This window comes from Lutjanus erythropterus, chromosome 1 (assembly GCF_056507025.1).
Source record: "Lutjanus erythropterus isolate fLutEry1 chromosome 1, fLutEry1.hap2, whole genome shotgun sequence".
Lineage (NCBI taxonomy): Eukaryota > Metazoa > Chordata > Actinopteri > Lutjaniformes > Lutjanidae > Lutjanus > Lutjanus erythropterus.
The window spans coordinates 38,689,948-38,706,859 of NC_139317.1; the positions used below are offsets into that span (position 1 = coordinate 38,689,948).

The window sequence follows — 16,912 nt, forward strand, 5'->3', positions numbered from 1 at the left end:
AGATACGATTGTTCCATTGAGGTGGACAGCTAGTGATGCACATGCCAACACACTGTGTTTATGTATGCACTGTACATGGAAAAACTCATTTTCACTTTTTATTCTTTCCATTGTCTCATTTTTGGACTTGTCTGGGCGTGGGCTGACCTGCAGGTGGTGGTAGTCGCTGTAGGAGTACACCTCATCACCAGTGTCTACGTTGAACACAGAGTGCAGACACTTGGCGGGGCTGGGATCCTGTTTAAACTGCTCCACCTGGAAGAGAAAAAGGAAGATGAAGGGAAGGAAGTAAGAGGGATGTCAAGGGTAAACAAGGAGCAGAGAAAGAGGGAGAAACATTCATTTTCCCACTAAAAGTACAGAAGCAGCCCTGAGCATATTCAAAAACACAGCTGCAAACCTTATGTACTGAGTAAATGCAGGTTAATCTCTGTTGCAAAGTCTGTTAGGCTCAACTGTCTGTATTGCTTTTGTTGTTGTTTTTTTTTTACATCTCACTGGCCTGAGAAGCAGACACATCTGCAAGCTCCTGTTTCATTTGCTCTGGCAGATCTATCTGGCCACCCTCCCGTTCAGATAGATCTCCACCAGCCCTGGATCCTGTCGTGCCAATCACAAGCATTTATTTGATATGGGTTTGGTTTGATATGATGACTGACACACCAGGCTCACAACACCCAGATAAAACTGTCAAACTAGGCAGTGATTTTTAGCGTTTAGCTGTAATTTAAGAAAGTTTATGACCAGCCAGTCATTTTTTTTTTCCTGCTTGAAAACAGACCAAGCACAGCCCCAACTTTCATGTGTCAGGCCGTGGTCACACACACGCCAAATCAGCCCGCCAAGGTGAACAATGTATTCTACTGGCTGAGGCCGTGACTTTGCAAAGACACAAATTTGTGACAGTGGTATCACTCAGCGCTACGTTGCATGCTTAGCTGATCCGATTGGTTGTCGGTCACATTTCATTGATCTGGCTTGTTTCACTTGAACTGAAATTTCAACTTTTTCTATTTAAATTTCATCTGCAACTTCAGATTCTTTCACTTCATTTCAATTTTATTTTATGCACATCTCCTATATAAAAAGTGTTCACAATAACGATACAAATCCATTTGCATGAATGCAAAGGAGCAGGGAGAAAAGAAAGATGAAATAGATGCTCTATCTATTACAGTTACTTGACAACTAGAGTTGTCACCATTCTAGAATTTCAATTTCTTTCAGTGCTTCTGTTTCAACTGCTACTTCAGCTTCAGTGTTTGCACTTTGACTGAATCTTCAGTTCCTTTCAGATCTTTCACTTCAGCTACTTTTGGTGCTTAATATGCCACTTGAATTGCTTTCGGTGTTCCTGTTTAATGTGCCACTTAAATTTCTTTCAGTGCTCGTTTGAAGTGCCTCTTCAAATGCTTTCAGTACCTCCACTTCAGCTAAAGCTTCAATATTTTCTTCAGCTTTATCTGTCACACCTATGCATGTACACTTCAAATGTTTTAAAGGATCATTTCAAAGGATATGCAGTACTGGAGTTTTGCCAATATTTGAAATTTTCCAACTCATTTTGGCCAGATGCCAATGCCAGTACCTGATATATGCACATATTTCTATTTTTTGCCTAATTGGAGAGAACATCAAGTCTCTGCACAAAATAGGAAAATTACTGTTGACAGTGTTTTTTGCTTTCTTTTCATTTTTTCATTGCGATGGTCAAGATGACAGCTCTTAGGATGGGCAATTAAATTTGTAGTGCTGAAGGAATGTGATTCCGCTCTTCTTCCCACGACTGATGTTGAACAATCACTCTAAATAGCCACTTTGATATCTGTTTCGGACACCCCAGAAAGCCTCCACACCACTAATTAAAGAATCACATTATGCCAAAATTCAATTGTGCCAAAATTATGCACCCCAAATAATTTCAAGTATTTTCACTGCAATGTTTGAACAGAAATGAGGACTCTACATTTCCTTGAGAACATCTTGCCATTTCTAGTAAGCCTCAGGTCTATACTCAATTATAGCACAAGTGCCTCCAAAGGAATTTTAACTGCTAACCCTAAATGTAAGGCAAGTTAAACTCCATGAAATACAGGATTGCCTGAATCCACAAACACTCCGGTGACACATACTGTTCATAGTCTGCTGTTTGTCAGATAAAAGAAACAGGAACAGTCTGTGTGTGTGTGTGTGTGTGTGTCATGTGTGTCCTGTGAGCAATAACCCAGCAGATATACTGTACAGCATAACATGGTCTGGTCTGGAGCAGGTAAGGGTCAGATTTGGGGCAATTGCACTACATCTTGGTTAACAACCAAGACATAAAAAAAAATCCTGAACAACATGTTAGTCGTGTTTTGTGTTCAGTGGTTTGTTGGTGGTTTGTGTGTGTGTGTGTGTGTGTGTGTGTGTGTTTGCTGGCATCGACTCGGCAACACACCAAATTATGGCTGGGCCGCCAGCCCCATTGCACAGAGTTATAAATAATTGGCCCTTTGTCCCATTTTTACCTCGTTTGTTTCTCTTCTCTCCACCTCTCTTGCTGCTCTCTCCATCATCACCCCCCCCCCCCCCCCCCCCTTTGCTGTCTCCATTTTTTTCTCTTTCAACCTTCCACCCTCATCATTTTTACCTCTCCTCTCCCAGTACTTTCTATTATTCACTCTCCTTTTTCTTTGTTGTCCCTCTTGATCTATGTGTCTTTATCTCTTTTCTCAGACTCCCCCTTCCTCTGGCACACTACCTCTGCCCACCTTTCTCTCTGTTTCTCTCTAGTCAGGTCATAGTGGAGACCCTCTGTCCCACTTTTGCTGAAACTGCTCCACTTCCTGCCATCCCACAGCGGCTCCTACATGAGTGTGTGTGTGTGATAGTCAGTGAGAGAGCTACCTCTGTCAGCAGCTAACAATAGGCATCGCTGTTTATGTTTCTATAAAGCCTACTTCTGTGTTGAGGTCTCTCTGATTGTCACTCCGGCAGAGCCACAGTGTCAAGAGGCTCGACTCTTGGGATGTTCTGAGAGGCCCCAGATCTTGCTTATTGTTTCGAATGCTGCAATGCACCAATATGAGCTTCAAATTAGTGAAACACTTCAAAGCCTGCTGCTCTGCAGTAATAGGAAACTGCTCAAGTCGCCTTTTGCATTTATTTTGTATCTATTATCAAACCAAAACTCTTGCATCTCATTAAGGACAATAACCAGGCTATTCCTTTGTCATTTCTGGGTGCAAAGGAGACCCATTTTCCAAAACAACCCATGGTTAACGATAAAGTCTGTGTAGGCAGTCAAGATAAGACATCACACTTTTACACTTAGTTAAAATCTGTTGCTTAAACCTGCATTAATTGATGACAATGACATGTTGGGTAAACTGTAACACTAGTAAGCCAGAATAACAATTTGTATGTTCTATTACAAATTATGTCAACTGTAGTATGTCCTACTACATTTGCAGTGTTCATGCTAGCCTGCTTTTTTTGACTATTCTGACCCACAACCCTCTGCAGAAGAAGATCTGTCACATTTTCTACAAAGCTGCATTCCAAATCGCATACTTTTTCTTTTTACCTCAAATTTTGCGCTATAGACTCAATAGATGTATGAGCAAGAGGGTCAGACAATGTTATAACGAACTTAAAAAGTCCCAATTATATGCCTCCTGCATGCAATAGTAAATACATTGTAAAGCCACAGTACAAACTAAAATTAAAAACAAAATGTATGAGATTTGGAACACAGCTACTCTAAGTGTAATATTCACTCTCATTTTAGCTCTGTTTCGGTCCCTACCAACTCCTGTGGGAAAAATGAATCTAACTGTTCAGCTGCTAAATGCTTCACTATGTTCACCAGCTAATTGCTAACTTTGTCAATCTGCAGGACACAGTGTTGTCCGGAAGCAAGTGCCTGCTGCAGCTAAAAATTACACTATGAGAAGGGTGACCAGGTATGCACAGCATTTGTATCCCTTGTCCCCATGCCACATATTGAGACGATCCCTCACATTTTGCTTGGCTACCAAAAGTCAAACCAATGCACCACTTCGAAAATCTGGCTTTTGTCCAATGGCTGAGAAGAAAGCAGAGATGGTTGTCACAATGGGGCTGTGTTTGATGTCAATCAAACTGCACACATGTAGGTAAAGTTCAGGTTAACCTGTTGCCATCTTTGCTACCTACTCTATGCCCAGCTAAAAATTGCGAGTCACTACAAAGTCACAAGCTTTTTTCAATTTCACATGGGTGATATTACAACGTGAAGCGACACAGTACATGTGAGTCTCACAAGAAGCGTGCGGCTCAAACAGAGATGAGCTAATCTACGGATATATTCCAACTGAAACCCGAACAAGATGGCCAGACGGATAAGCAGATAACAACAGCTGAAATGATTAGCATTTACCACAGTGTGCAGCAATCATAAAGGACAACACACTGCGGTAGGAAACAGGTTTCTGGTCAAATATGAGAGCAATAAAAATGCACCAACACAGTAACCTGGCAGACTCTGACGATGCAAAAATTAGTTAAACTCTGCTAAAACTTTGCATAAAGCTCAAGTGGGGAACATAATGTTGTATGAAAAGTATCTCCAAATGTTCCAAACATCAACATATTTCATTTGTTTTCCCTCCAATATCCAACCAATACTGACTTTCTCTTAACTAAGTGTTTTAGTGGCCTAAACCTTCCAATGTGTTGGACACAGGACCTGCAGTTTACAGTGTCAAAGCCTGGTGTTTTGGCCCGCCTGAGAAAAAGGCCGGCTTACACTATTGGACCTTCTGGCTCTCGATATTTCTGAAGGAAAGTGCCTCGATTCCCTGTGCACCATACTGTAGACTGACAGTGGGTCCCAGCTGCTGTATTTTCTTTGCGATATTTGCCCAGCAGTGGCCTTGTGTCACGTCTCCATTAAAAATGCCATGTTCTCCGTAAGTGTTGGAGACGGGGCCGTAACGAACGCTGCTCTGTGTAATTAACTGTGTAAACGCAGCTTTGTAATTAAGACACAGGAAAGCTTTCCCCTAAATTAGGTCGTCAAGGTCGAGGCAAGATGAAACAGAATGGCTTTCAAAGGCACACGCTGTGCACATGCACGTACACAGCAACACGGGAGGCTGCTCCATTAAAAGATGCTGTTCATGAGGAGTGAAATAAAGCAGCATAAAGAGGACATATCTGGTTCTGCTATGGGTGCACAATGGTGTGTTTTGCCAGTATTCATTTGCAGCCTACTCATGCCCATGCATCAAGTTTCCTGCAGACGTGCCGTGAAATTTCCCCCTTTGGAGTAAAAGTCTTTGGCAATTAACAGATTGCCGGTTATTAAGCCCTTAGGACTGAGGCAACCAGCCCCCTTTGTCATTTGTTTTGATATGAAAAGGGAACCAGATGTGTCCAGTGCTCCAGTTCTGAGAGGCTTTGATGAATAGCAGCTCAGGAATACACCTTTGATCTGTAATACAGTGTGGAACTGCGGGGTGCTTTCATGCAGACATGAAGTGTAAGAAAAAAAACAGAGGAGCAGAGTGGAGGCTGGCTAAAAAACTCACCTTATCAGCCTGTCGCATGTAGCAGTAGAGGATCCCTCTCATGCACTTGATGGCAGAGTGCTCTAGTTCATGGGTACGCCCCATATCATCATCAATGCGTCTGCATAGTGGAGTGACAGGGAGAACACATGAGGGAAGGACAGACAACGAGTGTATGAATGACAACATATAAACTGATTTTGAAGGATAATTCCAACTCTGGTTTCATTGTTATAGTGTCCGTTATCACATTACAACATCTCAAACTCAGATGGGGCAAAAACACACAAGCATTCAGATGACAAATAGCCAACAGCTAAGTCAGATTATCTAAATGACACCTTTATTTGGAGGTAAAACTGATCAAAGTTGAACCAGAAACTATGACCAAAAAAAAAAGGACGCAACACAAGGAGTTAAAGCAAAGAACCAATTATTTTTTTGAAACCAACTCAAACCCAAAAAAAAAAAAAAAAAAAAAAAATTCAAAACATTGTGAGCTTTGACAATCAGAGAATTGTGTGAATAGTGAAAAGCGAATAGTGTCAGCATGTGTGCACTTGTGATAAACTCTCTAGTTTTGTATAATTTATGATTTTAGATGTGGGCAAAGGTACAAATCTAATTTTGTCAACCTCAGACAAAGCCTTAGGGATCCCCTGTGATTTTTGAGGCCACCCTTAGCGGTCCCCAGACCCCAGGTTGGGAACTAGTGTCTTAAGGTACTGGGGAAACTGAGTCCCATACCTGACAACCCAATCAGAGCTACTGGGCAACTGGGTTCTGTACCTGCTAATCATTATTTATGACTTCTGAGGTCCAGTTGCAGTCTTAAATAATAATGATCAAGATTAATTATTTCTTTCTGGGCTCTCTGTGTCCATCAGAGAGGATAAATAAAGGTGCAACGAAGTACTGAATGACTTGCTGTCAGTCTCTGGACATTGATTCTCCCTCATGGGTCTAGTGTTGTCAAGACACTGGCATTTCTAACGTTGATGAAAAATATTGATATTCAATACCATTTTTGATGCCACAGGGAAAACCTGACAGGATGCTGAGGGCGTGCAAATTTTAGATTTTTATAAAAGGATAATTTTAACAATTCTTTAACATAACAATGGATATTCAACCACGGCAAATGAGAAGAATGACGAGAAGAAGACAGCACTGTAACAGTAAGTGAGAGGAGGCGGGGCTATGTGGGCACTGCAGCAGCATGTACTGTATGTCAACTCGCTGTCAGAAAGAAGACAAGAGAGAACAGGCAGCTGTTGCTGGAGTATTGATCTGGCAGAAAATGAGCAATTCAAACACTGAGAATTGATATGTATCATATATCAATATTTTTGACAACAGTGCGTGGGTCCATGTGGAGCCTATTATGCAGCATGACAATCACCAAAACTGACCAACAAATGAGTTGCATGTTACTGAGCTCAACAGAAACTGTCCACCTCTTCAGCAGCTACTGTTCCAGAAGTGAATTTCCCATCATTCACTCCAATGACTTTTCAGAAAATCCGTATCTACTATAAAGGGTTTTAAGCCTGGAACAAAGTTAACCAACTATGAGATGAATTGTTACCACAAAACATTTGATTCGGATCAAAAAAATTTTTTGGAAAACAGACAAAAGTAGTACTTCTAAATGACGTGTGTTTTTCCTCAAAACAAGGTTGATATACAAACATCTGTTTTCTACAATAGGATATACCTTAGTTTGGCAATCTCAGCTCATGTTAAGTCGACATTCAATGGTTACAACATTATGACTAATAATTTAAGTCCTCTCTGCAGAGTATGACTGGAATTTTCACCTCCCGCAACCTCACCATTGAGTTCTATTTCATGATTTTATAATTACTGCTTTTGAAGGACGTCAGTGTAAATACTAAAAGCACTAAAAAGCAACAATGAGTCTTTTCTTGTCCTTGGACAAACTGAAGCCTGCTGCAGGTAAAAATGTAACTCGCCACTGTCGGCAGCACGGAGTGAACCACCAACCTTTTTAACACAATACAGACTGCCTGAACAATTCATCAGTGGCATTCAACAGTGGCTTAAATAAATAAATCAATGGCTAAAATACAAAGATCAATCACAATAAAATTACTTTTGGAGAAGCATTTAAGCTTTGACTGCTAATAACAGTGTGGTTTGTTTAGAGTGTAATCATAGAAAGAAACCACTCAGAAGTCAATCAATTACGGCTGCAGTGGCCTCAGTGGGAGTCAGCACATTCCCAGTGTTGCTGGCAGTTCTCAGATGCGCGTTACAAAGGTCGTGCTAATAATGACTTTGGGTATCGACAGAGGAAAGGTGAAACTTGTTTAAATTTCAGTGGTACACGGTGCATTAATCACACTGTCTTTTAGATTTGACCCTCCACATCAAAACTGATTGCAGGCAGAGGGTACAGCAGGCAGCCTTTCATCTAACAACGTAGTGTTTTTAAGTACTTCATTGAGCATTCATTACCAGACAGCAAGTATTCAACAATGTAATATGTATGAGGTGATCCAGCACTGATCCGGGGTTACACTAACATACCCAGCTCTTCAAATTTAATTACAATTAATCAGGGAAATACAATGGGTTGGACAAGTATGAGAAAATATTAGAAAGTCATCGAGAATCTTCCCCATTAACATGTAACTGCATCCCCATGTCTGAGCCTCACTGCATCCACTGCATTATATTGAAAAATGCTAAAATGTGGTGTTGAGGAGGGGAGCAGGCTGGGGGCACGGGGCGACTGGGACTCCCTAAAAACGTGTGCCTGATGTGCATTTTGGTCATCTCGTTACTTTTTGAATTAGCTAGAGAAATCAGAACCTAACCTATTCTTTACAGTTAGCTTCAATCTGCTTTTATGCAGTGATTTTAATACAGTTACATCAGAAAATGACAATAGCTGTCCTTTTTGTTTTTGATTGCATTTCTATGCTGAAGTTTTTATAGGTGTTTCTATAGGCTTTGTGTAGCAGAGTGATTCTACAAGCAAGTCAGTGCATCATTAGATGGTTTCAGAGAGTTACAAGCTTCTGTAAATGCATCATGAAAACAATACAGCATGTATTGATATTAGAAAATGTACTTTGTAATTTGTACTTTTGAATACTTAAGTAATTTTAAAAGCCAGAACTCTAGTACTTTAACTCAAGTAAAATTTTGACTGAGCAACTTTCACTTGTACTTGAGTAATATTTGACCAGGAGTATCTATACTTTGACTCAAGTACTGGGGTTGAGTACTTTGTCCACCACTGATTGTCATCAATGGCAAGAAGCAAACAATTATTTGATCCCTTTTCACTTGCGCCATGAGTAGTAAGGTAGAAGTAAGGGAGAAGTAAGGTCTCATAAGGTCTCATCATGGCCCTGAAATTCCTATTTTTATACATTCTTTTCAAATAAATGTCAATCTTAACACCAGCTTTGATGAGTATCATCACAGTACAGTAATATAATTTAATAAAAGGTAGAATCATTAGGATTTGTCTAAGCTGTTTGTACAGTAAATGCACCAGAAAGATAGTTGTTTGTTGAGTCTCATTCCCAAGACATCAAATACCAATGTTTTGTGTTGGTTAAGTATCCTGAGCACTGCAGAATAATGAGAAAGAAGGAAATACAGGCAGAGGGCAGCATGTCTGCAGATAAAGACACCACCACGCACTTGGTGGGTCATAAGATTGAAAGGGATTGTGTTTATATGAGCCTATTTCAGAAAAAAACATTGCATATTATGCCTTTAACAGTTCAAAAAAAAAAATTAAGTGTGCAGAAAATGCTAAAATGTAACATAACAAAGAATTAAGTCTGAATTGGAAACGTATCATTTCTACTTAGAATAGCAGTTTGTGGCATATTCAAGTGCCAGTCTAGTCATTGTCTCACACACACGCTCACACACACACACACACACACAGCAGCTGGGTGCGAAGTAAGTAATGGCACTAGCCAAGCCTGTCAGATGAGAATTATCTTAATTAAATCCCAGTGACAATTCTAATAGGAGGCAGCCATGACTGATGACTGGGATCTGCCGCTGGTCACATCACTGCAGCACGCTCTATTTTTACCCCTCTCTTTCCTTCTGTCTTCCCCCTCCATCTCATCTCTTTCACTCATGTCTTTTTCTCCATCTCCCATTTCTTCTCCCCGTCTCTTATCTCCCCTCATTCGCTTGATCTCTCCGTTTGCCCACCTCATCCTCTAACCTTCTCCACATATCTCTTCCTTCAGCATCTCCTCCTCTGTATCTTCCCCCCCTCCTCTCTGTCTCTGTCCTCTTTCTCTCCACATCATTCTCTCCATCCTTTCTCCTCCTCTGTCCGTCCTATTACAGGCTCATTTCGTGGAAGTGCTCTTTTCCCCAGAAACTAATCACACAGGAATGCAGGCATCAAGCGCAGGGACGGTTGATAAAGGAGTTTGGGCCCTTTAGACGCTTCTCGGTGAAATTCTAAAGTGTTCTTGTTGAATCAATAATCCCTACGTGTTTAAGAAGCAAAGCCCTCGAATGACAGAGGCAGATTAGAGATCAGGGTCAGTAAGCGTGAAGAAGAAGAGAGTGGAACAAAACAAAAAGTCGAAGAGGAAGAGACACAGAGGGCAGAAAGCCGTGAAACATTAACAGTAAACTTATGTCACAGGATTCTTGGTCTGTTCTGCACATCATGCTCTATAAACACACTTTAAATGATCTATCCATCCCTTTCAATGATCATTTTACATCACATATATTGTGGTGCTCTTAAAATAATAAAAAACAGACAGATTTGAAAAGTACAATCATTTTATCAGCCTAATAAAGGCCTTTGAAAGTAACTGCCACATTTGTCAGTGGGATTTCATGTCATTTATAGATCCTTTTCCAGGGTACAGTCAAACACAAGCACTCTACCACAACGACTAAATGTCTTCACCACCTCCACTCCAATTTAGGTTTTGAGGTGTCAGTGGTTTAGTAGCCCAAAGGTACATGATTTCTATGTAAATGAACAGACTAGTGATTGTGTAACCAGGCAGAGTGGGTCTGTCAAGGTTTGAATTTGGTTTGTGCGTATCTGCCCAAATGTAAGATGCAGTCTAAAGAACGTCCAGCTTATTAGTTTACTACCTACAGCTGTAACCAAGTGCTCGCCTTAACTAAAGGACCTTTCAAAATTTATGGGAGTGGTCCACTGGAGGAAAATAGGCGAGGGTCAAGCTTTTTAGATTTTAGTCCAAGGTTGGGTATACTGTTTTTAACTTAAGTCTTGGGGGTCTTTTTGGAATCCGGCAACTACACTGAGTTGCTTCAATGACTCCCCTCCTAGCTTAACGGTTTGGTACGAACCTGTGAATCGTTTGTCTTTGGCTGCCCTATCTGTCGATCTTTGTGTTTGGCCTATGCAGACAGAGGGTGTGTACAGTATCTGGTGAATCAGTGGCGCTCTGCTGGTGATGACGGAGTAGATTATCAGCACGTGGAATGTAACAGTAACAGTCAGTAACTGTCAGATGGACGGTCACAGCTTTGTATTTCGTCCAGTGACCCCCTATTCTAAATAATGTACAGTCCCTAAACACATTAGACTGTGAGGACCACTGTGTGGATGCTGATCCTGGACCCCATCAAAGTGTTGGCTAATGTCAGCGTCTCTGCCCTTTGGGGAAGTTTACATGCCACTTCAAAGAAATGGGGTGTGCACACTTACCACTTCTGCACTGGTTTATTTAAAAAGTACTGCCTGCTGGCTGGCCCTGTAGCTCAGCTGATAGAGCATGCGCCCCATGTACAGAGGCTATCAGTGAGTTCAAATCCAGCCTGTGGGCCTTTGCTGCATGTCATCCCCTGTTTCCCTCCCCCCCTCTCCTGTCTACCTTCAGCCAGCCTGTCATCATACAGCCAATTTTCAAAACACACAACATCTACAGTCCTCTTCATACTAACAAAAAGGCAATAAAATAAATTTCAGTGTAGTTGTATATGTACAAAACACATGGTTTAAGTCTAACACCCGTCTTTTTAAATTGATCTGTGTCCAAAACAATATATGAATCAAAAACAGAAAATAAATATTTCTTTCAGAATAACCAGCCCACCCAAAGGAACAGGTATACATTATATTGGCCGAGGTTGAAAAGGGCTGAAGTTTACACTCCAGCCACACTCATTATCCAAGATACTGTTACGTTCCCCATGCAGCCTATTCCCTGTCTGAAAAGGTTTACTTATGTAGCGATCATTTCCATAATGTTGCCAGACACTTGGAATAACAATTTGACTGTTTGGTAGCTTTGCACAGTTATGCTACATATTTCATCCATCCATATTTAACCTTCAGCACTCTGATTTGTTGAGGTATCTTCAACTTTGTAATTTTGCTTAATCCAACACCTTAGCATTTCCGCAGGCTCTGCTGGCCTCAGGCACTGATCATCTTCTTGCAGTTACTGACTTGTCCAAAGGCCATGTTTTTTTATACATATAAATTTTTATTAGCAGTGACTTCTCCTGCTCTGCATAAGATCAAGACACACTGTTAACCTTAAACTGGGCATCATTTTGTCAGATGAAGGGTAGGACCACAGTTAACCTATCGAAGATTTATCCAAACCTCTCTGATATCTGTGAGGTGACAGCACGCTTGACTCATATGTTCTGGTCATGCCCAAGCTCAGTGGAATACTGGTCTTTGTTTATTTTTATCTTCTATCAGAGATATTTGAACTGACTGTGAACCCATCGCCTCAGAGTGCTGTCTCTAGTGTCCCTGAGGAGGGTGTTAGAATGTCTACTGTACAAACTAATGTAGTCTCCTTTGCCTATTTGATTGCCAGCTGTCGAATTTACTTCTTATGGAAAAATCGCTCACCAAACCCAAACACGTCCTGGCAGCAGAATTTGATGCCATTATTTTGTTGAAATCAAAAAAGATAAATGGACTGTAACCTTGCTGCACACAGGCTGAAAGAGAAAGTTCACCCCAAAATCCAAAGTACATTTTTCCACTGACCTGTAGTGCTATTTATCCATCTAGACTTTTTTGGTGTGAGTTGCAGAATTCTGGAGTTATCCTTCTCTCCGCTATAATGGGAATAAATGGCACTTGGCTTGTGTTTTTTTTTTTTCCTGGTACTTTGAGCACCACAGGGCAAGTGCCATTTAGATTTATATTGGAGAGAAGGCAGACATCTCTACGGTCGATATCTCCAAAATTCTGTGACTCACACCAAAACAATCCAGATGAATAAGTAACACTATGTGTGAGAGAAAAAATGTATTTAAACTGTCTCATTAAGGTTTGGCTGACATATTGTTTTTCTGTGTCACTGACTGCCCATTTCTTCCTCGTTTTGGTACAGTTATTATTATTTTTTATCTATATTTAAGTTACTCAACTATTGATATTATTTATTTGATCTATTTACCATGATTTTGATAATGTGGATATTATTCTTTACCGTCTAAGAATTTAAGCTTGTTAGTGGGAAAAATAATCATGTTTAGTAAACATACTTTGATGCTGCCCATTCAGTTCAATTCTGCACACATGAAACATGGTTGCATGGTTTATCTGTGAGAGTGCATGTGTTTGTGTACTAACCGGTAGGCCAGGGCCAGGGCCCAGGCACCAGCAGCACAGTACAGGGAGTCCCGGACCTTGGCATCCTTGCAGGTGGAGCTTGTTTTGACCGGGAACAGGCCGGTGGTGGGACTCTGGTAGTTCAGAATGGTTGTCTTGACTGAGACAAGGGAGACAGAGACAATGAGCAAGCGGTGTGGTGATGCAAGAATTCTTGCAAAACAGGCAATTTTGTTATTATCTACTCTCGCCGACATTAGTTGAAACAGCGGTGAAGAAAGCACCTGAAACACACAACACACCAGCCAGCACTGCTCCATCTTTGCTCCATCCAGCCTTTTGCAAAAAAAACTGAAGTGGATGTAAAATTACCCTTAATGGAGTTGCGGTAGCTTAATGTACATGTTCTGAAGTCCACAAGACTGACGTTTACATTCATGCATTACTGGTCTTCGTTAAGTTGGGTGTTTTTGAGAGCAGGATCTCATCACTGTCAACCAGATGCATTTCTGATCCAGTTTTTCAATGCACATGTGTCATGGAGCCATTTCATTCTGTTTTGCTGTGCCAACTGTACAGAGAAGCAGCGTAGGAGTCACACAGGAGTTGTACAGACATGTACTACTAGTCTCAGGCTAGTCTGCATTTGCGAAGTGTTGAAATATAATATTTATCCAGCTCCTCAAGCAGGGTTACAGCTCTCTTCATCTGCTGGCACTGCCTGACCCGAGACCTTCCTCAGGCTATACAGCTGTTGCCACCGCCTCATCCTGCCCTCTGGGTTCCTCATATGCATATTCTGCCCTCAATAAATTCAATTAAATCAAATTAAATTATGTTAAATTCAATTTTAGAAAAAAAGGTTGGGCAAAAGAATTTGGCAGACACTTTCTTTTATTCTGTGATGAAAGCAAGCAAAAATTAATGCAGCAAAGTGACTTGGAGCAGAGCTCTTTCAGTTTGTGTTATTCAGAAATCTGTACACTGTAGGAATGTGGATCCTATTCAAGTTGAGCAAAGTGTGAACTCTGACATGGAAAGTGTGAATGGCCTCAACAGTCGAGACGAGCAATAATTCCTAGAGGACTATGACTTGCACTTGTGATGCCATTGTTTTGCTTCATAATGCTCGAGTTGCACTGCACAAGCCGCTGAGCATCACTTTGCATTCATGTCAATGTTTTGACATAGAGTTGTGCAAGCTCACTTGCTCTGTGTTATGTGCACATACCTGACTAGCAGTTACAGACTTAAAGGGACAGTTCACCCTATATAAAATTACATATTTTTCCTATAGCCTGTAGTGCTATTTTTCCATCTAGATTATTTGGTTGTGAGTTGCAGTTTTGGAGAGATCAGCCGTAAAGATGTCTGCCTTCTCTCAAATATAATGGGACTAAATGGCACTTGGCACTCTCCGTAAGTAGACTTGGCATCTGATATGACCTGGGTGAGCCAATATCCAACTTATTTTCTTCCTTTATCTAAAAAGGGAACTGTCCAGTCAGGTAGTGATATCTTATGAAAGTAATGCAATTGCAATTTTATCCAAAATTCAAGCGTTGGAAACACTACAATAATATTCAAGTCTTCTCAAGGATTTCCAGCAGCTGTATGAACACTGCATATAACACTGCGTGATCTGCAGTGTTCTTTACTTCTGCACCAGCAACAGGGAGGAAATGAAGAAATTACCCACAGAAACTTCCTCATGTGCTACATCTTTGTACCTCAAATATAAACTGTAACCCATTATGTTGCTCCTTGAAAGTTGCCTGGGAAAGTATCTCACTGGCTTGTTAATATAAGTACTACTTAAACTAATAATTGACTTGCAGAAAATGACTTCTATTTACTCCTGTTGAGGTTTTTAGCTTAGAATTATGTCCAGAAGTTATAGTCCCCTGAGGATAAAATCTATTCGGGGAATTTGCAAGTAATTATAGCAGTTTATTTTTTGCCATCAGTGGTCAAAAGTTTCACAATAACCTTTAAGCAAAATATAATTCCAGTGTATTGAGTGAAAATTAGACTTCTGCACTTCCTCTTGGCTCTATTTTTAGGGTTTAAAAAATCCAACCTGTGACGGGGGACTTCGGCCTATCTCAGGTTGGTAGGAAAGTTGATTCTTGCGTCTCATTCCTAAAACATCAGCATTTGACAAGATAGCAATGAGACTCAACAATCAACTAACTTTCTCTTGCTCACATCACCCTTTAACTAATTGCAAATCTACCTATACATGCAGCATGTTTTGGAAGTTAACCAATATGTTGTAATAGTTGTATCACTACTGCAATAGTTGTAGCAGTGATTGAAGGTGGTCCTGACGTCTTAATTTTTAATTATTTATTTGTTTATTTATTTTTGTTGCTTGTTGGAAGAGACTGGTGGTGCAGTGACAGAACAGACAGACAGAACACTGCTTTTCATCAGAGTCACAGTGTCTGAATTCAACAGAACAGCAGATCACAGAATTGTAGAAGCTACTTTGTGTTAGTTTTAGTCAAAATTCGGATGGAATTATTTTAAATAAGAGAACACATCATTCTGTGTAATTATATCTCACTTTTACTTCCTCTGTTTTATGTCTTTGTCATGCACATAAGTGCTCGTAAAAAGCTGATTAGAAACCCAGTTACAGTATACATAGCCAAGAAATCTGCATTCTCCAGAAGGAATCCAGCTGGAGAATGCAGATTTCTCTTATCCCACATTACAGAAACCCTGTTTCTCATTTATATGTAATTGGATTGCATAGGAAATTGGTGCAGATATTCATGTCCCGCTAGTGATGAATTTTAATAACTTCCCCTGACATTTCATGTCATGCCATCATCAGGTCAAAGTTTTGATTTCTCCACAACTTTGGAGTATACCTGCAAAACTAATGATGCACACATGCTAGCATGCTCACATTAGCATTTAGCTCAAAGCATGCTGTACTAAGTACAGCCTCAAAGGGCCGCTAACACATATGTAGACAGTTAGTTTTGTTAATAATTTAGTTGTTTATGCACTTCTTCTTCTCCTTTGTTTTATGATGTGTAGTCCTTACAGATCGCAAAAAGCAGGATAAACATCTAACACCTGATTGTTGGTTATGAAATTCATAGTTAACACCAGAATATTTGCATTTCCTGAAGAAAATGTGTGTCACCTGCTGCTGTTGCCTCTGTACCACAATCAAAGCTCTTCTACGAGCGATGTCACACAGACAGGATTGTGATAACTGTGATACGTTTTTCACCTTCTCTTTCAGTGGAAATGTTGACGAACCTGTGACGTCAGTGTTTTACATCACTACCCTGACGCTGTCCTCTGGTGTGGTTAATTGTCTGTCAAACATCTTTTCTTTCAGAAAGTACCAACATAACAAAAAACAACGACCTGTGAACAAAAAGATCGCCTTTCTGAAAAAAGAAGTCTACAAATATTATTTACGTCTATTATTCTTGACCTTATAGGATTCAGCATCTTTTCTTTATTTTGTTGACAGTTAATCTCAATTTTTCATGTCATCTTTTTTCCTCTGTGTTTTGTATCCATGCAACTATACAAACCATAAGGTTTACTTCAAGCAAAGGTAAATTTGTCACATAATTCTTTGCTAGCATACATCCTCTTTGCATGGGAATAGTATTACCTGGCAACCTCTAGTAATTTGTCATAACTGTGGAGGTCTTAATCTTGCGTGAATCTGCCATGTCCATAATTTGCAAAGCAAAATTCCACTGCAAATTACCCTCCATACTTTGCCAATTACACTACAGAGGTCATATGATAATATTAGTCCCGT

General features: G+C 40.4%; 1 protein-coding gene across 2 annotated transcripts in view; it reads right to left on the reverse strand.

The window, feature by feature from the left end:
• The window catches only part of phkb (phosphorylase kinase, beta), a 156,557-nt gene that overhangs the window by 117,237 nt on the left and 22,408 nt on the right, over window positions 1-16,912 (reverse strand). For both annotated transcript variants that reach the window (XM_084721285.1, XM_084721293.1), the window contains 3 exons: window positions 13,135-13,273; window positions 5,556-5,655; window positions 148-255 (listed from right to left, as the gene is read on the reverse strand). In XM_084721285.1, the coding sequence (XP_084577411.1) occupies window positions 148-255; window positions 5,556-5,655; window positions 13,135-13,273 (347 nt within the window). The remainder of the gene's footprint in view (window positions 1-147; window positions 256-5,555; window positions 5,656-13,134; window positions 13,274-16,912) is intronic.